At 42.7% G+C, this 23,946-nt stretch overlaps 1 protein-coding gene across 2 annotated transcripts in view; it reads right to left on the bottom strand.

Annotated features, from left to right (window-relative positions):
- The window catches only part of CERS6 (ceramide synthase 6), a 319,470-nt gene extending 301,320 nt beyond the window's left edge, over window positions 1-18,150 (bottom strand). For both annotated transcript variants that reach the window (XM_044242267.1, XM_044242268.1), the window contains exon 1: window positions 17,883-18,150. In XM_044242267.1, coding sequence (XP_044098202.1) covers window positions 17,883-18,052 — 170 coding nt within the window. In that variant the 5' untranslated portion in view covers window positions 18,053-18,150. The remainder of the gene's footprint in view (window positions 1-17,882) is intronic.
- Between the last annotated feature and the right edge of the window lie 5,796 nt (window positions 18,151-23,946).

Raw genomic sequence — 23,946 nt, 5'->3', positions numbered from 1 at the left:
CAGAGCCCAGTGGGAGGCTGGATCTCACAACCCCAAGATTATGACCTGAGCCAAAACCAAGAGACAGCCACTGAACTGACTGAGCCACCCAGGTGCCCCCATATTATTTTTAAAGAAAACAATTCAATAATGCTATAAGTCCAAAAACAATAAGAAATTTTAACAAGCAGATTTTATGGTACTCCCTCCTTTATAAAATAAGCAGAAAATCATCCAATATTTTCTGTGTTTTTGACTAAAGGGCATGTGTAGGACCTAGAACAACATAAGCATAAAAATCACAAAATAGTAAGAAGCAGAAGGCAAACAGAAAATAATAACCCCAGGAATACAGGATGTCATCAAACAAAAATTTTAAAGACTTTCCAGGTCATATGATTGCATCCCCCCCCCCCCAAAAAAAAGAGGGGGGGGGAAGAAATAAAGAAAGAAAAGAAAAGAAATCAAAGAAGAGATACTTGGGTTCAGAGAAGTGATCATAAAACTACCAAAAAAAAAAAAAAATGGAAATGGAAATAGCCATAGAAGAGAAGGTAAAGATTAAGAAAAGATTAAACAACATGAAAAGCAACAGAATAAACAGAATAAACATGAATGAAAGGGATACCTATCACATAGGCTAGAGGAAAATTAATAGAACCACATGGAAAAAAATATTAAAATGATTCTAGAGGAGAGGTGGATATGAAGGGCAAACTAAAGAAATCTAACACATTATACTTGATATTCCTAAAGAAAAGAAATGAACAAATTGAATAGAAAATATAACCAAAGATGGAGGTAACTAAAAAAAAAAAAAAAAAGTAGATTAAAAGTTACATGTGTTTAAGGTGATTATAATTTTAAAAATACAAACACAGCAAGTCTTAAAGACATTATTTTCAGGGCACCTGGGTGGCTCAGTCAGTTAAGCATCCGACTGTTGATTTCAGTTCAAGCCATGATCTCAGGGTTGCACACTGGGCATGGAGCCTGTTTAAGATTCTTTCTCTTCCCCTCCCTCTGCCCCTACCCACCTCTCACTCTTAAAAAAAAATAAATAAATAAAAGGTATTTTCTAAACAAATACAGCATCTTTAGATTGTAATTACTTAGTATTTGAAATACATGGTTTTTTCAAATCCCAAGTACATGGTAGCTCTGCTTTCCTTGTCTCACATTACAAATCTCAAACCTTCCACATTCAAGAAACAGGAAACAGAAGCATTTCAACAAACTTATTTGCCTATCCCCTGCTTAACATCCTTAACTTGCTCTTACAAAAAAGGATGTAAAAATACCATATTTTTGTTCCTTTATTAATGCATATCCTTGTAAAACATTCTCACTACATAAGATGGGAAAGAAAAGGAGGGGGTTTTTTGCTTTTTTTTTTTTTAAGATTTTATTTATTTATTTTTTAAAGATTTTTTTATTTATTTGTCAGAGAGAGAGAGGGAGAGAGAGCAAGCACAGGCATACAGAGAGGCAGGCAGAGGCAGAGGGAGAAGCAGACTCCCTTCTGAGCAAGGAGCCCAATGTGTGACTCGATCCCAGGACGCTGGGATCATGACCTGAGCCAAAGGCAGCTGCTTAACCAACTGAGCCACCCAGGCATCCCTAAAGATTTTATTTATTTGTCAGAGAGAGAGAGAGCGAGCACAGGCAGACACAGTGGCAGGCAGAGTCAGCGGGAGAAGCAGGCTCCCCGCAGAGCAAGGAGCCCAATGTGGGACTCGATCCCAGGACGCCGGGACCATGACCTGAGCCGAAGGCAGCTGCTCAACCAACTGAGCCACCCAGGCGTCCTGAAAAGGAGTGTTCTGACAGAGGTTCTCTCTCTTACTTTCTCACCTGCTCTCTCTTTCCTTTCCAAATAATTTATTTAATTTATTCAATTTTATAACCAGATACTAATAAGATTTTATACATAAACACACGCACTTATCCAAGCCTATGCACACACATAGCAGAAAGATGGTCCTACATGTGGTGGCAAGTACCAAAGTCCTTCATAAGGAACCAATGACCTTCAGGTGAACATTGGGTTTTGATGCATAGAATAAGAATCAGGGTTGCCTCTTATCTTCACACTGCAAAGAATAAAAAACTTGTTTCAGGAAAAATGAAGTACTTTTCTAACAACACCGTTTGAATGTTTGTTAAGCAAGTGATGACGGCACCTTTGAGTGCAGGGTTTTCTAATGGGTATTTGCTGGACTAGGGTTCCACCAAGATGGAATTTTAAGCCAAAGTCAGGGTTCTATGCTCCCTTTTGTTGTATACACATGGAAGAGCATGTGCATGTGTAGAGTGTGTGTGTGTGTGTGTGTGTGTGTGTTCTCTCTCCTCCTTTCTCTCTAGGTCTCACTCGCTCCACAAATTCAAACATTGAACCTCAGAGCCAAAAGGACTGTGGTTCGTTTCACCTGCAAGTTTTAAGTATAATCTGTGTCAACTCCCAAAATGTATCATTATACACTACTTACTTGAGCAGTTCCCATTCAGAGCAGCTCCCTGCCTCTTTTAGGTTGGCATTTTAAGTAGGGCATAAGAGTTTCTAGTAGCCAAATGCATCCAATTCAGAAAAGCTTTAGACAATTTGAAAGAACTGACATTCCTTAGATTTGACCCCTGAGTAAAGAATTAGACACTGGCTGGGAAAGAGAACAGAGAATGACGGAGAGAAAGGCTAACCAGGTTTGGTTCTGCTTTTACTGGAACATGTTTACATCTTCAACTCTTGCCAAATAATAATCCTCTGTTCTGCAATTGTGGAACTTAACCAGTTCTATTTCTTTCTTTCTTTCTTTTTTTTAATCAGAAAAAAAAAAGTCCAAAACCATGAAGTTATTTTTGAAAATTAAAAGAACATTTATTCCATATTATTTATTGTATATTTTATTAAGCCCCCAAAATTAAATAAGCAAAGTATGAGCTGACAGCTCTTGGTAACTATCCTTTAAAATGGATTTGCACCGAACTTGCTATTGCCCTGGGACATGTGAGCGGTAACAGAATAGCTGGTAACTCCAGAGCTTAGGACCAAGACATTTGGTTTGCCCAGGCTACCTGAGGTTTGAACACAGAGGAGGGTCTGTGTCTGTGCAAGAGGAAGGGGTAAACGGAAGGTATGGAAGTGCTAAGCAAAAGGGAGTCAGCACTGAAAGCATGATAAGCTGTGGTCTCAAAGTGGTACGTAGGTGCCCTGCACCCAAACTTACATGGCTTAACTCTGCACCACTGCACTGGCAGATGGGGGGTGGGCAGGCCCAGGAGCTGCCTCAAAAGCCCGACTGCCTGTAGAGACCCAAGCTAAAGCAGACCTCTGAGCAAAGCAATGTCTGAGCACTGACGTTTTTAACACTTCCCTTGTTCAACTCTTAAGAGAGAGTTCACTGCAGTATTTCTCTCAGGAGCCCAGTGATGTCAAATACACCACAGGTCCCTAACACCAGCAGAAGGGAGCATTACACAGCATAAGACTCAACAAAACCATGAACACAAAGTACATGCACAGAAAACCACTTGACTGCCAATGCTCCTCAGAAATAACTGCTGGTGAAAAACCGCCACCGGTACATCTATTTTTGTTGGCTTCCCCGATGCCTTTACAATCCCGCAGGCAGCCATTTAAGTCTGGGTGCAAGGGGGAGGAAAAAACGCTGCATCTACGCTTCATGATAGAGGATAAATGCGCTCGGGAGGGAACGCCACACCAACAGTTGGCCCCGGGTGTCTGCACACTGAGTTCTGCCCTCCAGAGCTCCAACCTACACTCCACGGGGGCCCTTCAGTCACCTGGAATAAAAAGGCCATGAAACGTGGTAACTGACGGTGGGCAGGCAGTGCCTCTCAATCACCAGGGAAGCTTCTTTCCACCGCCACCCCCGCTCACCGTCAGGGAGAGACAGAGTAGCCATTTTTATCGTGAGAACAGCCCTGGCTGATGACCAGACCAGCATGGGTTTAACAATCAGGTGAGCTGAACAACCGTTCCAGCTTTTCCTGGACTGAGGCGTTTCCTGGGAGAGCCCCAGAGGAACTGAAAGCCGATCACTCGGCAATGGCACTGTGAGAGTGCAGAGCCGCCAGGCCCTGCCAGGACGGAGGTGGGTGGCACAGGACAAGTCACCTCATCTCCGTAGGCTTCAGAATCCTAAAATATGAAATGGGAGGGGAAGACTCTTAGCTCTGCCAGTATTTCTCAAAGTGTGGTTGTCAGAACATCTGTGCTCTGAAACAGCATCTGGAGGGGGGGTTCCAAAAGGCTGGAGAAAGGGCCAATGGCAGTCAGTGTGCCCTGGCAAGGAGGGATATTTTTTTTTAAGATTTTATGTATTTATTTGACTGAGAGAAAGAAACAGACGGTGAGCACAAGTAGGGGGAACTGCAGGCAGAGGGAGAAGCAGGCTCCCCACTGAGCAAGGAGTTTAATGCTGGACTCGATCCCACGACCCTGGGATCATGACATGAGCTGAGGGCAGACGTTTAACTGATTGAGTGACCCAAGCATTCCGGGTTTTTTTTTTTTTTTTTTTTTTTAAGATTTTATTTATTTATTTTAGAGAGAGAGCACAAGCAGGGTGAGGAGCAGAGGGAGAGGGGGAGAGTCTTCAGTACTGAGAGCAGAGCCCAACGTGGGGCCTGATCCGCAACCCTGAGATCATGACCTGAGCCAAAACCATGAGGAGGGCACTTAGCTGACTGAGCCCCCCAACACCCTGTGGAGAGGTATTTTTTACACTCTACCATTCTGTGTTTAGAACTAGCTTCACATGGTGCTAGTAAAAAGCAGATCAACTTTTAGCCGATTTTATTCTTCTTTGTTAAATCTAAAAGTAATGCACCCTGTCTCCCACCACCATTTCCTGTTCTGGTACATCACCGGGGTCTGACACACAACAGACCCATTTATTTTTAAGAGAATGAGTTTTCAGTTTCCTTTCCTTTGACTCTATTAAACTACTACTGAATTAAAATAGAAGGAGTTTGGGGTAATTCGTCACTCTATAGCACTGTGGTTTCATCTTTGCCTTACTTCCTCATTTAAAAGACAACCCAAAACAAATGTCATATTTGAATTTGATCATCCTAAGATACCCTCTATTGATGCCTAAAAAAATTAACAGGCTTGTTAAATTATTGACACAGCAAACTACTTACAAATTATTTTTAAGCTGTTCAGAGCCAGAAAAGTGCCTATAGTAGAAAGCAGCTGCAACCGCTTTCTCAACTCATTTGGTCAGGAAAGGTTAGCCATGTTCACACCAATGCAAGTTCAAATTTCGGGTGCTGTTTCTCTTCCAGAAAAAAATGCATATATTTGTTATTTTCATAAATATGATCCCAGGGATGCTAGACTGAATTTTTTTCTGAATAGGGATCAAAGACAATCCATGAGGCTTACAATTCTGAAAGAAATTGGGACTTATCAGTCACAAGGCTTCCTTTTTCAGGGAGCCTCTTCTTAGAAGAAAAACTTTTCCGAGCGATAAATATTCAATCTCAGCAAAATGCATTACATGACTGTGAGGAGGGCATGGCCCGGGTCTTCACTATACTGTGTGCTGCCAACTAGAACTGGAAGATCTAGAATCTTCCTCAGACGGGAAGAAAGAGAGAAAGTCAGGGGCAGAGAGACAGAGGAGAAGATAATAGGGAAAGTAAAACCCAAACCCAACCAGTAAAAAAAGCAAGAAGAGGTCTACTGTGTATGTTCATGACACAAAGGTAATGCCAGGGAAGGTTTTCAGAAATCTAATGATAAATCCTCATTTCTGGAGGATTTATCATTAAATCCTCATTTATCATTATCCTAATGATAAATCCTCATTTCTGGAAATCAGGGCTCCAACAATTACTCAGAAAGCGATCTCGGGGAGTCAGGAGGGCATGTGTGTGCATCTTGAATAAACCTGAAGAACGAGGAGAAACTACTTCTATAAGCTAGGCATTGCTCTAAACACAACGAATGCATTATCTCATTTAATCCTTACAACATCCCTCTGAGTTGGAAACTGAACATGAAAAGATATCAGTGTTTTGCTCCTAGATCTGTAGCTGTACGTGACATGTCCAGAATTCAGCCCAGGTCCTTAAATCAATAAAAATGGCCAATGTGATACTTGCCATTGCCAGCAACTGGATACCCAATCAATTTTCCCTGGAGTCTATGTGCAGTAAAAAAGAACCATCCGGGCCAGATGGGGCAGTGAGGGAGAGATTGGGATCTTTGCATAAGACATCCCTCCACTGAAAGGGAGCTTCCTGAGAAAACTTCAGCTAGAGAAAGACCATTGTCCTGGGCCCTCTCCAAAGGCACAATCCTGCTCCCCACCACCTACCCCCAAGAAAGCTTCAGGCTCCAAGTGGTAAAAAGCTACCCACCACTTGTCCAAAAATCCCACCATTAGAAATAGTTTTCTGCAATCAAATACAAGCAAATCTCTGGTCTAAAACCACATCATTATTAACAGTGGAGAAGAAGAGGCTAAAAAGCATTCTCCTCCCTAAATAGGCATAGTGCTAAAGAGATTAGGGCTTCCATGCCTGCCTAAAACCCTAAATATTTACTCTTCAACAGAACAAGTAAATCTTCCAGTTTCAGGATCAAATATATAAACAGGTCCTTCTGTCCCCACAAACTATACCCTCTCTCTACCCCTCAACTCAACCTCCATCCCACACAGACACACCTAACACATTAAATCACATTACAGAACATTACTTCTCAGAGTACTAAATACTGTACTATGGTATCAATTATTCTTCATACAATGTGTATTTTTAAGAACAAGTTTTTACTGAGACCCCTTTAAATAGATTTTCACAGATGGGCTTCCAATATCACCAAGTAGGCATATTCCCCATTTTCCAAGTGAGGATATCAAATTTCAGATAATATGCTGTCCACTACTATACAGCTGATAAAGGGCAGTGTTCGTTTGGATTTTAACCCAAGTTTCATAATCTTTGTAATATCCCATCCATTTTCCTCTTAATTCTCGGGAATTAAGAAAGTACATTTGTAATTAATTGCAATAAATGTATAAAACAGTAACAGTAAGAATTATTTATTTATTTATTTATTTGACACAGAGGGAGAGAGAGTGCGTGCGGGCACATAAGTAGGCAGAAAAACAGGCAGAGGGGTTGGAGGAAGCAGGCTCCCCGCTGAGCAGAGAGCCCATCCCAGGACCCTGGGACCAAGACCTGAGCTGAAGACAGAGACTTAACCCACTGAGCCACCAGGCACCCCAAAACAGTAACAGTTTGAATGTACTATCACCCTTGAGTCTATCCACATCCTCAAAGATATACACAGCCCCTGGCAATAGAGCCCTTATAATTTCTTAATCCCCATAATGCCTAAGCTCAGATTGCTTGGTTCTCAATTTCCCTTCACTCAAGCCATGTCCAAAACTGCCACTCTGGTTAAACCACCAAGTCACTTTATTCTGCTTTGTAATGGTGATCTATGAAGACAAGCTCTACAGAGCCACTTAGCTGGCAGCTTTTACCCTGAGGCTTGCCAAAGTGTCCCTAGACAAGACTTTCTATGGTTTTCTCTATCCCCACCCCCACTCTTACAACTGAGCTACTCAAGACCTGCTTGTGTTTTTAAAGGAAGAAAGGAAGGAGAGGAGGGAGAGAGAAAGAAGAGAAAGGGGAGGGAGGAAGCAGGGGGAGAGGCTTTAGGAGAGGGGTTAGTGGGGTGGGCAGAATCCCAATCACAGCATCAGGACAACAATAGCTCTTAAACCTGAAGGCCTCAAAGGTAAGATGTGACATTTATGTAGAGGCTGGCAAGTCACCAGCAAATGTTACTCCAGGTCACTGTGTGAACCAGCTTACCTAGTAAAGGAATGCATCCTTCCTGTAATGAAAAACCATCTGCGTATCTCTAACCCCACCCCTGCCAAAACAACCTCCACAATCCAATTCTGAGATAATAAAGGCAAAAGCAGGAATGAGAAGCAGGAGTGGTTCAAGAGAAGTCCATTTTGAAGGCTAGGAGGGAGAAAAAGAAAGTTCTCATAAAAAAAAAAAAAAAAAGAAAAGAAAAATGCCAAAAATATTCTGAGATGAATTATAGGAGGCAGTGTTTTGTACAATGACCAAGCATTAGCATAAACTTTGAAAACTACTTTTCAGTAATGGGTACCTGCCTACGCTTACTACTGATTACCTTATAGTATGCAGCATTTGAGTAAAATCATGATCAGATTTTTGAGTAATTAAATTATTTGCTTATAAAGCCAATGTCAATTTAAAGTGAGGGACCAAGAAGAGGGTGGGATCTGATCTTCCCGAGAAAAGCTTCCATTGGATAGATCTGTGGCCTAGGCCACTTGTCTTACTAGAATTTTATCCTATCATCCTGGTTTGCTTTAAACGGATTGTGAACTCACTAGGATGCCTTTACTTTAATCCTAAAGCTAAATCCTCTGAAACTGTGCAGTGCGCTTTTCTAAAGACACTGTATTCTCTTCTGTAGCTGCCAATTTACTATCACTAAATTGTCATATTGACACATGGACTGTAGGCAGCTGTCTGGTTGAAGGACCATCCCAAAAGGCCCAGGGTATGTAAGTGTCCTCTGAACTTTAACTTTCCTCCCATCACCCATCTCCTCTCCACAAACCATGCCAGGTGATTCTGGAGAGAAAGGCTCTCCTAGTCTGCAAGCGGCTTATGCATTTTAAAAAGAAAACAAACACGAAAACAAAACAGTGCTTGATGAATATGAAATCAAGAGGACTGGGATGTTTGCTCCTAACTAGAAAACTGTCAAGCCCGGAAAATGAAACCAGTTATTTCCAGTGACTTTTTTTAAGTCAGTGAATCTTCTTTATTTTTCTGTTCTTTTTAGTTGTAGTAAAATATGCATAAAATTTACCATCTTAACCATTTTTTTTTTAAAGATTTATTTGACATAGAGAGATAGATCACAGGTAGGCAGAGAGGCAGGCACAGAGAGAGGGGGAAGCAGGCTCCCCGCTGAGCAGAGAGCCCGACATGGGGCTCGATCCCAGGACCCTGAGATCACGACCTGAGCCGAAGGCAGAGGCTTAACCCACTGAGCCACCCAGGCGCCCCAACCACCTTAACCATTTTTAAGTGTATAGTTGCGTTAAGTACATTCACGTGGAGCAGGAAACAACTATCACCACCAATCTAATCCAGCTCTAGAACTCCTTTCATCTCATAAAAATGAAACTCTATACCCATGAAACAGCAAGTCACCCTTGCTACCTCTCTTCAACCCCTGGCAACCATTTGACTTTCCATCTCTATGAATCTGACGACCCTAGGTACCTCATACGTTTGTCTTGGTGACTGGCTTATTCAACTGAGCATAATGTCCTCAAGTTTCATCCACACTTTAGCCTGTGTCCAAATTCCTCCCTCCCTAAGACTGAATGATATTGTGCTGAATGTACAGACCACATTTTGTTAATCTATTCATCTGTCAATGGACGCTCGGGTTGCTTCCACTTTTTGACTACGGTGAATAATGTTGCTAAGAACGTAAGTGTGCAAGTATCTCTTTGAGTCTCTGCTTTCAATTCTTTGGGGCATATACCAGAAGTAGGAGTGCTGATCACATAATAATTCAATATGTAATGTTTTGAAGATATTCCATATTCTTTTCTACAGTGGCTCTCCCCTTTATATTCCCACCAGGGTTCCAATTTCACCACATCCTCCCCAACACTTGCTTGTTTCTGCCTGTCTACTCTCCTGCCTCTTTGTCTTCTCTTCTCTTCTATTCTCTTTTCTTTCCTTTCCTTCCTCCCCTCTTTCTCTTTCTTTCTTTATATAGCAGCCATCCTAATGAGTGTGAGGTCGTATCTCACTGTGGTTTTCATTTGTATTTCCCTAATGATTAGTGTCTAAAAGTCCCTTTTAACCAAACATTCAGAGAAACAATACAAGAGTTTAGGCTCTATCTCTGAGTTTGCCTTCATAAAAATCCATTCATTCTTAGTGCTTCAAACTTCCTCCCAGCCCTTTCTCTCTGCCTTATCCTCCCTAATAAAGTCAGGATATCATACACCCTCTTGACTGCAGCCCTTACACTGTGTAGAATCTGGGACACTTTCTGCCTGATCATCACTCAGATTATGGGGGAAAGAAACAAAAAGTGTAAATAGAAGACCCAAGAAACAGACTAAAACAAGACAATTCTGCATTTAAAAAAAAAAAAAATTTCAAAGGCCACCACTTTCCTACCAAAAGAGTTGGAAGGCTCATCCCAATAGGAAAAGATACATGAATTCACAGAAAGTGAAATACAAATAATTAGTAAATATTTGAAATAAGATCATCATGAATAACAAAACATACAACAGTAACTTTTTTTCAATGTGCAAAGCAAAAATTTCTTCAAATGATAATACTTTCCATGCTGATAAGGAAGTACAAGCGGATATAATCTTTCTGGATACTAATCTGGAAATCTGTGTCTATCAAGAGCACTAAAATATTTACCATTTGAGTTTTAGAAATGCCACTGCTAGGAAACATTCCTTAGGATGTTTCCAAGAGTTGAGAGATTTATAAACACAAACTGGAAACAGCCTAAATATCCAACAACAATATGGAGGCTGGTTAAAGGAACTGTGGTATATCTACAACACCATCTCATGATACTTGCTTTAAAATAGATCACCAGGGGCACCTAGGTGGCTCAGTCAGTTAAGCCTTCAGCTCAGATCATGGTCCCAGAGTCCCAGGTCCCAGAGTCCCAGGACAGACCTCAGCATCAGGCTCTGTGCTCAGCGGGGAGCTTGCTTCTCCCTCCCCCTATGCTCCTCCCCTGCTTGTGCTCGCTCTCAAATAAATAAAATCTTAAAAATTAAAATAAAATAGATCATCAAAATTACTAGGAGATCAAGAAACCTGGTTCCAAATGCCTACCTTGCTATTTTAAGCTGTGTGAAGCTAGGTACAACTCCTAAAGTCTCAATCCTTAGTGTCATCTGTGAAATATTGGGAAACTCAATGTCTACCTCACGGGTCTTAGGAGAGATGTAAATAAAGTCGATGATGTAAAGTAATAAACTCTTATTATTACTTTCAAAATTAAAATTAAAAATTAATTCATTAAAAACTGCAGTCATTCACAATCGTCAAATGTAAGGGGGAAAAATGGTAAGCACAAAGTCCTAAGCTTCAGACTATGTACCCTGGCACTTAATCGTGCAGAGAAGTACTAATGAGCCACCACCCAAAAAGACATTGTGAGAATCACCATTTCTGGTTCAATCAAACCAAAGCATAGGTGTAGGAAATCTGTGAAGATTATGGGAGCAGGTAAGAGTGACAAAGAGTTTGTGAAATCGGGGTTTGTTTGTTTGTTTTAAGGGGGGAGGGGCAAAGAGCAAAAGATAAAATATTAGTTAAAAATAAGTGTTCTCAGGGCATCACTAGTATAGAAGGATCCTTGTGCTACAAGAAGCAATTGTTTATTTATTTTTATTTTTAAAAAAAGATGCCCTAGAAACATTAAATGACGCAACTAGTTACTGGCAAACAAAATCTGGAACCCCATTTTCCCGACTCAAAAGTGTCTAAGAAATGAACTGATCAAATGAAGATGGGAGGGAGGGAAAAAAATAAAACAAAAGTTTGAGAGTCATGACTTTGTAAGAGATAGATGACAAAACGCTTTAGAAAATCTAGTTTGGCCTGGTGATAGAAGAGCGAATTTAAGCACATGTAATAAATATTTAGAAGTTAATAAACACAGAAGTGCCAAATGGGCCCAGATTCTCAGGTTCCCCAACAAAGTGTGAAGAGGTAAGTGAAACAAATGAACAGAGCCTGAGGACAGCACAGTGATCTCTTATAAGCCATGGGACAGGTGTGCTGTTAGACGAAATTCACCTTAAACCCCATTTCCTTTCCAGTGACACCTGCTTTTCTACATCATTGAAGAGAAACCCCTTACAAACTAGAATCCAACAGAAAAAAACCTAACCCCATCCATGAAGAATTCAGATATTTTCAAAAGTCGTAAGTGAACTCAAAGTGCTAGTGTTGTTACTCTCTGATGACATGAAATAATTTGTGATAATTTAAAGTTATCTCACCTGCATTCCTCACCATGCTAAGGCACTGTCCAATAAGAGTACTGTGATGCCTTTTATCCATAAATCAATCTCCTTCAAACAGCTAAACTACTGCATCCTGCAAATGCAAACCTTTTATTTTGCAAGATAAGAAAGCTGTACTAAAGATCTGCAAAGAATACCATCCCTTTGATTTTCCGTTGTTTTCCAACAAAGCATCCATTGTAATCCAATTTTCCTTTCCCAGTCAGAAACCATAGGAGCAACCTATTGTGTCTGACCCCAACTCTTGCATCTAACACCAGTCTGGCAAAGCAGGTGTCCATAGTTTTAATCTGAATCACACTATACTTAACAAGCGAAACACGTACATTTATAGAGCTAAATATCCAAGACCGATTGCATGAGAAAAACCATTATCATATGCAAATTGTTATCAAATACTCTGTCTTGGTCCATTCAGGCTGTTATAACAAAATATTATAGGCTGGGTGGCTTATAACAACACAAGTTTATTTCTCATAGTTCTGGAGCTTGGGAAGTTCAAGATCAAGGCACCAGCAGATGTGGTGCCTGGTGAGAATAACCTTCCAAGTTCACAGAAAGCCATCTTTTTATTGTGCCCTCAAGTGGCTGGTGGGAGGCAGGGAGCTCTCTGAAGCCTTTTTTATAAGGGAACTAATCCTATTCACAAAGGCTCCACCCCCCTGGCCCTAATCACCTCCCAAAGTCCCCACCTCCTAACAACATCACCTTGGTGTTTAGGATTGCAACTTATGAATTCTAAGGGGACAGAAACATTTGGTCAGTCACAAATTCTTTCAAAATATATTGGATGAAAACAGTCTCTTCATTATAAGGTACATTACAGGAATATGCTTCAGAAATCAAACTCACCTGACAGTCTGCTTTTTCATGGCAGACATTCCCTCATACCTCCCCTCTCCCCTCTAACCATCAGGAATACTTTCTCATTCATTTTCTCTCCCTCCTTTCCCCTTCCCCTTCCCCTCTTTTCTAGCCAGCCTCATCCAAGGTTGCTACTAAGTAAATCCATAAGAAAAAGCCCACTGGATAGACATTACCTCTCATGCTACTGAGACACTATTGTTCCTTGAAGGACTGAGGGCAGCAGGTCATTTAACTGGTGTCAGATTCCTGAATAGTGACATTTCTCACATAGCTTGGCACTTTGAGAGCCAACCTGACAGGAATGAGTATCTCATTTCATATCAAGTCATCACAAGAGGTGCCCGGTCGATTCTAGGGTCTATCTAAAGAGAGCAATGACTTTCTCTGCAGAATCGTCTTTGTTGATCATTCCAAAATACCGTAGCTTTTTGGATCACGTAGGATAATAGCCCAAATAATTCTTTTAATTCAAATCGTAATTGAAAAATATAAGAAACAAAAACCACTGACTAAAATACTTGCATGAAAAAAAATCTCCTTATTCTTAGATGACTTACTTCTACCTACAAAAAAATGACATTTAGCCTGCTCAGAGTTTTATGAGATATTAGCAAGTTTGAAATACTGGAATACAGAAATCGGATAATTGAGGGAACAAAAGCAATCTTAGATTGCAAAGGCCATCTGCTTCACTTGCACAGATGAGAAAATAAGGCAGAGAGAACTTAGGCAGTTGCCCCAGTTTGAGATAAGTTTGACTAGAATCTGAACATTCTGATTCTCAATCCATACTTCCTGGATCTCTCTCCTAAACCCAAGGAAGAAAGTGTATTAACATTACCTGTTACAACAATAACTCAAGGAATTTTTATTCCCAAAAAGAAATTCAGCAGAACTTTAATCCATTAATCTTTAATTAATTTATTAATACTATAGCAACACATTTTTTAAAAGATTTTATTTGAGAGAGAGGGAGCAAGCATGTGAGCAGGAGGGAGGGGCAAACAGAGAGGGAAAAGCAGACTCCCTGCTAAGCACGGATAGAGCCCACTTGGGAGGCTTAATTCCAGGACCCTGAGGTCATGACCTAAGATGAAGTCAGATACTTAACCAACTAAACCACCCAGGCACCCCTACAGCAATGCATTCTTTTTTTTTTTTTTAAGATTTTATTTATTTATTTGACAGAGATCACAAGTAGACAGAGGGGCAGACAGAGAGAGAGAGAAAGAGGAAGAGGCTCCCCGCCGAGCAGACAGCCCAATGTGGGGCTCGATCCCAGGACCCTGGGACCATGACCTGAGCAGAAGGCAGAGGCTTTAACCCACTGAGCCACCCAGGTGCCCCCAGCAATGCATTCTAAAAAGTGAATTTGGATGAAGGCATTTATCATAATTCCAAAGAACAGCTTATTAAGCCTAAATCAAAAAAATTCATCAATAGGTAATGATACATTATTGAATATTTTGGTCATGATGAGCACTGAGTGATGCACAGAACTGCTAAATCACTATACTGTATAATTAAAACTAATATAAGACTATATATTAATTATACTGAAATTAAAATTCTTTAAAAATGTAAAACAATAAATAATATTTTGTTCCTTGCCATCAAGCTAACTACCTAACAGTATACCCTACAATTTTCATTCTAAGAGAAACCATGAAGTTTTGTGTTTTTTTTAAACAACAGATTCTACTTTGTCAATCAAATAATATCTACAGTGGCCCTTCCAGTTATACACAGAGTTAAGTACAGTATACGGGCTATGCTAAAAACCACCAAGCTTAGGGCTATTCACAGACTCAGCCAAAAATCACTGAATTTAGGCTGCTCCATTTTTAACCAACCATGCTGGGCATCCATATTGTTGCCCATATGGCACCATAACACAGCATCATTCTGGCCACCAACGCCTCCACTGTCAACACCCCAAGAGTGGAGTGCAAACAAAAAAATAAGCCTGTTCCACAGAGCAAACCTCAATCCAGTCCATTCTTTAGTGTTTTCTCTTTAGAAAGAGAAAAACGTCAGACTAAGGAGAAGGTATTCAAATTCACAATTTGGGACTCAACATGAGCATTACAGACCCCATTTAATGGACATAAAGATCTTGGATAATGAGATATTTCAGATACACTCTCAGTTTTGGAATAAATGACAACAGAAGCATGAAAAGAATAGAATCCTAGAAAATAACAAAGAAAAATAATGTTTAAAATATTTACTTAAGTAATCTCTACACCCAAAGTGGGGCTCAAACTCATGACCCCAAGATCAAGAGTTGCATGCTCCCCCCATTGACCCAGCCAGGCTCACTGAAAAAGTGAAAAATAATTTTTTTTTAAAAAAGGAACAGAATCTGGAAGGAATTATTTCTATTATAAAAGCATTCTGTTTTACAAAGGGATGCATAACAAGCTTCTTTAAGTCACGTTATACATTACAGAATACTGCAAAACAAAGATTTAAGCACAACATGTTAGACAGATACCAAAAATGAGTCGCATCAATGATAACAGTATCAGCTGATTCAAGTTCAGGCCCTTGATGGAAGCTGAGATGCAGGCCACAGGTTGGACGCCAGAATGTGTTATTTAGGTGTGAGAAGAAGAGAAACATGCAGAACTTGTAATTCTGGATACAACCATACACTTGGATTTTCAGAGACTTGAGAGCCTGAATGGTTAAAGACAGAGCTGTCCTTACCCTAAGAAGAAACAAAGTAGACACCCTTCCAAAAGTCAGTAGCATCATTTGGTATATGGGCCATAAAAGGATTAGTATTCTGAACACTAATCACAAAATTTCAGTTTCCCTACAGGCCATTAAATTCACTTCTATTTGAATCAATGGCCTGAAAGAAACTAGAAAACTCTCTACCTAGCAATATGAGGACCTTCGCTGTGACTGATAGTTGAAAGCAGCTGACCCTTTTGTATAAACTCAAAGTCAAGTCATGGGATTGCGCAAAGAAAGAAAAAAAATGGTCAGGAAGAGGAATAACAAACTTCCAGTTTTCAACTTAAATTATATCCGTTTTTTACGGGTTTTTTTTGGGTTTGTTTTGTTTTGTTTTGTTTTATGGCAGAGAAAGTCTAAGCACAAATTTACTTTTTTTCAGCCTAATGGAAACAGCTTTCTGTATATAGGTCATTAGCTGACGTGCTTTTGTTATCTAAAACAGAAGACTACACACCTCTTTCAAGTGCATTTGCTGATTTCAAGTGAGCCCAGGCAGAAGTGATCAGATGTTCTTAGACAACTGTGTAAGGAGCCTCTACTAAGGTTCAACCCGGCACAACCTGCTGTTCCTGAGAGGCCGTTCTTGGAGAGATTGCAAAGTTAGATATGAGTTATTTTCTGTAAGTAAACATTTGCTCTAGAAGCAACTCTAACCTGCAAACACACCCACTTTTTCACAGTAAGTCTCAGCGCTAGATAGGATCAATGAGGTGTCTGCGCTGGATTTCAACCATTTTAAAATAGGTCTGTAAATCTGTTCCTTTGTGCATTTCAGTCCCTGCATGTGAACATTTGACTTCCTTCAGAAGCATCAATATCGCCCGCTGAAAAATACACCTTCCTTAAAAAGATACTTTTTGTTCTCGTGAAGCTTTTTCTGTTGCCATTTCCAGAAACAAATGACACAAAAGGCAAATTTTGCCATCCTCAACAGCGCTTTTAGACACACAGACACAGCAAACAAAATAACAGCAAAAGCTTAAGAAACGAAGTCAAGGGGGAGTTGGCAGGGGAAGAGAGATGGAGTGGACGTGAGAAATGGAGTCTCAACTCTGTGACCTAAGAAATTCAGCCTTCACCGATGAATGGGGGGTTGGGAGGGTAGAGGAAGGGGAGGCGAGGTTTCCAGTTGAGGAAGAGAATTACGTGCTGCTGTCCTGATTTTGTTTCAATAGCTCCCCGGGAGTGCGCAGCACGCAACATCGAGTTTTGTGACTAAGCCTGATTCAGTGAGAGTAACACAAGTTTGTTCATGATACAAGGGAGCTACTAACCAAATCCGGAAATTAAACAAACGATACATAACAGTTCTTGAAAATGTTTTAAGTGCCCCTGGTACAAAACAAAAGTTTACGGTTATTCATAGGAAGCATCTTTCTATTTAATATCACCGTGTTGATGGCTGTGCACCCGTCCTGCTAGATCCTCTTTTAAGAAAACCGCTAATGACCCCGAGTGCTGGGAGCCTGAAAACTATTGTCATCTCTCTCCCGGAACGGTGAGCCTGATGCTCTGGGTCACTGACAGAAAGTAAACAGCGGCCGGAAACCCACGAGTCCCCGGCGAGTTCTTCTGAAACCCCGTCGCGACAATCCGCGTGCCGGACTGAAAGGACTGGAAGTGGGCACGGTCCCTCCGCCCTCCCGGCCGCGCGTCCGCAACGTTCCAGGCTGTCAGGTGGGTGGCGACGAGCGTCGGCGGGGAAGCCCTGGCCGGCAGCGCCGCAGCCCGCGGGGCCGAGGGGGGCCAGCCCCGCCGAGCGCGCCGCGTCCCGAGGCCGGCCGGCGCTCACCTTTGTTCGCCGGCGCTGGCGGCGGGGAGAGAGCCGGCCCAGGAGGAGTGCGGACGGCGACCCCAACGCTCCGCGGCCCCTCCCTGGCGCCCCGGAGGAAATCCGTAGGCTAGCCAGATCCTCCCAGGCTCCCCGAACGGCAGCCGGGCTGAGGGGTCGGCAACCCCCTCCCGAACACAAAGGTTGGGAGAAGCGAGCGCGAGCGCTGGGGGCGCGGGTGCGTGCGCCACAGAGCATACGAGTGTGCGTGTGCGCGCGAATGTGCGCGCGCGGGTTCGTGTGCCTGTGTGTGTGAGAGAGAGAGAGAGAGTGTGTGTGTGTGTGTGTGTGTGTGTGTAGGGGGAGGGGAGGCGCGCTCCAGCCCTTCTTACCTTTCGAAGATGAGCCGCACCATGAAGATGCAGAAGGCCAAGGGGAAGGCGAGATAGAGGTCCTCAGCCTGCGGGAAGGTGGCTTCCTCCGTGTTCTTCAGGTCCGCCCAGGTGACATTGTGCGGGAGCCAAAACCTCTCGTTCCAGAACCAGGCTAAGATCCCTGCCATCTTGCTTTGTCCACTCCAATCGCGGGCTCCCGCGGCCCGCCGAGCTTTCCGCCGCGCCGGGCGCCGAGGGATGCGCGCGCGGCTGGCCCGAGCCTGTGCCGCCGCTGCCGCCTCCGCGACCGCTGCTCTCGAAGGCTCGCGGCGAGCCCCGGTTCTCTCCTCCCTCTGGCCGCGCTGGGGAAAGGAGCCGCCTCGCCCGTCACATGGCTGCCTGGGCCGCTCGTCCTGATTGGCTCGCCCACGCGTCAAGCAGGGAGGCACACGCGGCCAGCTCGCCCACGCCCGGAGGGTAGGGCGCAGCCGCTGCGCCCTAGGCGCAGAAGCTCCGCTCCCGGGAGTGCTGGCCGCTTCTGCGCTCCCCGCGCTCTAGCTCCGCGCGTAGGACTGCGACCCGGGCCAGGCCCCCCAAATCTGCCCTAGCCTCCCGGCTTGCTCGCACATGCTCAGAACGCCGGTTCCTGCCCCCACTGGAGTTTCAGGGGTCTCTGTCCGTTTCCCGCGCGCCTACAGGCGGTGGGGAGGCAGGTAGGGGTCGGAGCCGATCTTCAGAACCACCCCTGCATTGAGAGAGAACAGCAAAAGAAGAAGTAGGGGGCTCAAGGAGCAAAGGAGGAAGAAGTAGCAGAGAAAGAGCCATGCACTCCCGCGCTTGGAGAGGCAGGGTGAAAATCAGGAACTGGGGCGGGATGGTTTGGCAAGAGTCGGCCTCTACCAGATTCCTGCCTTCTCCCTATCCCAGACCTTCTGGCTTCTTGTACTACTGCTCACCACCACACCAGTCTCCCCCAGGGAACAAGGCTCTCTATTTTAATTTATGAGCCGGTAGGTGAAATTAGGCACGTAGGTGCTCTTTGCTAATGATAGTGAGGATGAGGACGATGATAGCAACTCAGTATTCTTTAAAACTGGCACTCTAAAGGAACCTCTCGGAAAATGCTACCGGACCACATTTCGGCTTCACATGGGTCAGTAGAGAGCCTACACTCTGCTAGTTGACAGATTCATTATTTCTACTTTTTGAATCTGAAACCTGTATGGTTTCACCACCACCCTCATTTCACCCCTTCCCTTTAAAGCAAAACTAAAGAATTGCCTATATTTACTCCTTACAGTTTCTCTCTCCTCCATTTTCTGTTGAACTTCCATCTGGGCATTTGCCCCTCTCCACTGTACTGAACTGCTCAAGCTCACCAAGTGATCTCCATGTTGCTGACCAAAGGTCAGTTCTCAATACCGACATTGGCAACATGTAGCCAAGTTGTTCAGTCCCTGCTTGAAACACCTCCTTATCTTGGCTTCTGAAACCACATTCTTCTGGTTTTCCTCCTACTTTGTGGCCAGGTATGTTGAGTATGCTTTTTGGTCCTCTTCACCTTCCTAACCCCTTAGAATGGAATGATCTCAGCATCGGTCTTTTATCCCCTTCACTTTTCTATCTACCTATAGTCACTTGGTGATCTTATCCAGTCCATGGCCTTCAGTGTCAAACTGATGGCTCCCTATTCATATCTCTAATCATGAACTCCTCCTTAAATTTCAGTCTCCTAAATCCACTATCAATTCAGCAACTCCACTTCAATGTCTAGGAGCCATTTCCTGTCCAAACTACTAATCTCCCCCCTAAAATTGTTTTCTCCTATCATCTTGGCTCAGGCCAAAAACCCGGAATTATCTTCCTAAGGATTGATTTCTAATGTCCTCAGATGTCCTTCCTTATTCATAATAAATTCTATCAGCTCCATCTCTCATCATTTTTTCTGCTGCCATCTTGGTCCAGTCAACGCTGCTCACCTGAGTTACACCAGTAGCCTCCTGACTCCCAGTTTGAACTCTCATCCCTTTGCAATCTGCTCTCAACCAAAGTGATCCTGTTGAAATGGAAGTCGGCTCACTTCTGTGCTTAAAGCCCTACTGCTTCCCACATCCCTCCCTAAGTGAAAGTTGAAGATATTTCAATGTCCCAAGATAATTTGGCTCCATGTTAATTCTCTGACCTCGTCTACTCTCTTCTCTCTCATCTGCCTCTCCATTACTCTGCTTTGGTCACCCCTGGCCTTCTTGGGAAACATCCAGCATGCCTTAATGCCTGTACATTTGATTTTCTCTCTCTCTCTGCAACTCAGGCCCCACACTTGGATATCCACAACTACTCTTGCTGTAATGTTACTTACTCCAAGAAGCCTTCCCTGGCTACCCTGGTTAAGGCACAGCCCTCACTCCCCACCCCCACTCGTACAGCAGCCTCACTCCCTACCCCCGCTCATCCTATCTAACTTTCCTGTTTTGTTTTCACTCAAAGCATATCACTATGTAACCCAACATATATTTTACTTATTTCTTTATTAGTCTCACATACACACATACACTAAAATGTAAGCTTCAAAAAGGCAAAAATCTGTGCCTATCATTATTCTTTTTTTTTTTTTTAAGATTTTACTTATTTGATAGAGAGCACAAGCAGGGGGAGCAGCAGGCAGAGGAAGAAGAAGAAGCAGGACACCCACACACACACACACACACAGAGTAAGGAGCCTAATGCGGGTCTCCATCCCAGGACCCCAGGATCATGACCTGAGCTGAAGGCAGACAGTTAACCTCTTAACCAACTGAGCCATCCAGGTGCCCCCGTGCCTATCTCTATTATATCCCTCTTCCTTAAAATAGTGCCGGCGCATAGTAGGTATTCAGTAAACTTGAATTAATGAGTCAAACTACTCAATCTCACAAAAATCTTTCTAGGAGAAGAAAAAAATCTGAATAAATAATTTTATTAAATGTGTGTATACTCATGTGAAGAATAGCGTGGACATAAATTTGGGGATTGATCGAATCTCAAGTAGCACAGGAGAGCTGTCCTTGAAGTAAGTCTTCATCAAGGAGTAGGTATCACCATTCCCATTTGAGACTGGACAGTTAGTTGATATGTTGCTGAAGTCCTCAGGATGATCTTGGCATCAACTGCATTCTTGTAGGCCACAGAGAGGAAGTTGCTAAGGTCATCTGTCACCTTTGTGGCGGAAGACCAGTTCATAATGGAAACTGGTCTACTGAGCCAAGAGACTCCCTTCATGGCTGCCTCTGATCCTTCTTGTCATTCTTATGCTTGATCTGACAGTATCTTTCCTTCCACCCCTAGGACTACTGCTGTCCAGTAGGTTCTGCTGTGTCTCTAAGCGTATAAGAGGAAGTGCAGGTAAGTTAATGCCCTGGTAAATGAACTTTGACCAAGAACAATAGAACCTAGTGGATTAACTTTTATTCCTTTCCCTCCCCTGCCCATGGGACACCTAGGGTAGCTTCAGACAGCCTCCCTGAAAATATACAATTTTCAATAAGAAACAATCCCCTTATTCCAAAGTTGGGGCCAGCTCAGTGACTCACTCCCTTATGTTTCCTTTCTTTCTCTCACTTTTCATTTCCCTCCTGCCTGCTTCCCTGAAATTACACTTCCCTGGAACTGCTCTTTTTTCTAAAGAAGACAAACGAAGTTAGTGTCACTCTCCTATTCATTACCTTTGAGAAGGTGGTGGGGTTTCAGGAACAACGTTGAAAGGTAAGTTTGTTGAACAATGGAAAGAGAACTTTCTGCTTATTTGTGAATCTTGCACAAGTTTACCGTAGTTTCTGAAAGCTTGTTAATGCCCTTGGAATGTAAAATGTGAATGTGTAATTGTAATGTAATGTGATTGTGTACCAATAGTGACCATCTTGCCTGAGCTACACTACTGTCATGGGGCTCCCATTATGTAACGTGTGGGAAGGGGTTTGTAAACTCTTCTCCTCTATGCACATGTACAGTGTAGCACACCTCTACTCTTTTATCCACACAGCCTATCTCCTGCAGGCTCCAGGCCCTTCTTACCACCCTCCATCCAATGATTACCCCAGAAATACAATATAGTAAAATACCATTTCGTGTCTGACCATATTTTATTGGTTCAGAGGTGGACTCTTGGTCCAAGATGGTAACTTCAGGTATTAGGGCATGAATCAAGGCAGGCATTTTTTTTTTCTATAAGTTGGACTGTAGGATTTCAACCTCAGAAGCTGTTAGCCTCATGCTTCATCATATAGATAGAAAAAGCAGAAGCTAGTGGGCACCAAGAAAGAGGAATAAAGCAGACCTGCAGAATTAACTGAACATAAGAGACTTATTTCCATACGATACCTAAAGGCCAACATTTTCTCATCTTTAGGTTCCATGAAATAGTCTCCTATCTTCATGGTGAATTTCCCTTTTTGGTTGGCTTGCTGTTATTTTAATCCAAAGGAGTCCCACCATACAAAACTTCACTCTAAGAATACATGTCTTTAACACTTTGCTGACCTCAGTTCAGACCCCAGTGGAAGTCACAATAAAAACACCTCCCAAGGGGGCACTGTGCTTTTACAGAAAATACTTCTAATTGTTGCCCCAGGAAACCAAAATACAATTTACACATCAGACATGATTGTAGTTCAACAAAAAAGCTAATAGTTAGTCTGCAAATAGAAGAGATAAGGAGAGAGAAAAGGTGAAAAAAAATTTTGTTGGGGGTAGGGAGTAACACTGCCTACATTGCAGATTAGGAAAGTGTGTTTCAGGTCTTTCATATGAGATATCATATGAGAATATACCCTCTTTTTTTTTTTATACCCTCTTTTTTCCAGGCAACTGGGAAATATCAACAAAACTAAGCGTTTCTTCTCATTCTTAGGCACACACCCAGCTCTTACCACCACCCCCCCACGCATATATCTGGGTCCACCTCTTAGATGCAGGAGAATAGTCAGTTTAGCTGAATTTCCACTGTGAGTTGTATAACACAAAACCGTAGGGCTTGTTCTACAAAAAAGAACACAAAATCTACTTGGGGAGCAGAACGTACTCACATGAACAGCCAGATCTTACACACCAGCACCACTCCTGAAGGCATGAGATGGTGTGTGATAAATGCCCATGACTGCAGATAACAAAGACTTCCTGCTCAAAGGAGGAAGGAAACCTTCTGTGTTGAAGAGGTCAAGGAAAGCTTTGAGGAAGAGGCAGAAATGGAATAGGACTTCAAAAAACGAGGAGGTTTTGAAAAGGCAAGACCAAAAGAAAAAAGTGAGGAGGATTTGCTGACAAGCAAAACATGGCTGAGAAGCTAGATTATAAATGGCCTTTAGCATGAGGCAAAGGAATACTCCCACTTATTTCTTATTTTAGTGAGAACAGGATTTTATCCAGGATCATATCATATAAGTAACTCTATAGTATGATGCCTAGATCATAATACATGTTCGATTACTGCAGGTTTTTGAAAATATACAGAAAAATTCATTTGTTGCTTAAAGTACAAGACAGGGCTAAAATTAAGCATTCAACCAAACACATTCAACTCCTTAACTTAATTTTATTCTTTTAAAGATTATTTATTTATTTATTTATTTGAATTTTTTAAAGTATTTATTTATTTATTTATTTGACAGAGAGAGAGATCACAAGTAGGCAGAGAGGCAGGCAGAGACAGAGAGGAGGAAGCAGGCTCCCCGCTGAGCAGAGAGCCCGATGCGGGACCCGATCCCAGGACCCTGAGATCATGACCTGAGCCGAAGGCAGCGGCTTAGCCCACTGAGCCACCCAGGCGCCCTATTTATTTATTTATTTGACAGCGAGAGACAGAGAGAGAGAGAGACATCACAAGTAGGCTGGCGGCGGGTGGGGGGTGGAGCAGGCTCCCTGCTGAGCGGAGAGCCTGATATGGGGCTCGATCCCAGGACCCTGGGATCAGGACCTGAGCTGAAGGCAGAGGAGTAACCCACTGAGCCGTGCAGGTGCCCCTCAACTCCTTAATTTCAAAGAAAATTGGTTTTCTTTCGGAATAGTATGGAAATATTGCCAATTTTTTTTTCTGCAGTCATTTCTTCTG

The sequence above is a fragment of the Neovison vison genome, chromosome 3, assembly GCF_020171115.1.
Source record: "Neovison vison isolate M4711 chromosome 3, ASM_NN_V1, whole genome shotgun sequence".
Classification (NCBI taxonomy): Eukaryota; Metazoa; Chordata; class Mammalia; order Carnivora; family Mustelidae; genus Neogale; species Neogale vison.
The sequence above is the reverse complement of the archived record's forward strand: the minus strand, read 5'-3'. Positions and strand labels throughout refer to the sequence as shown.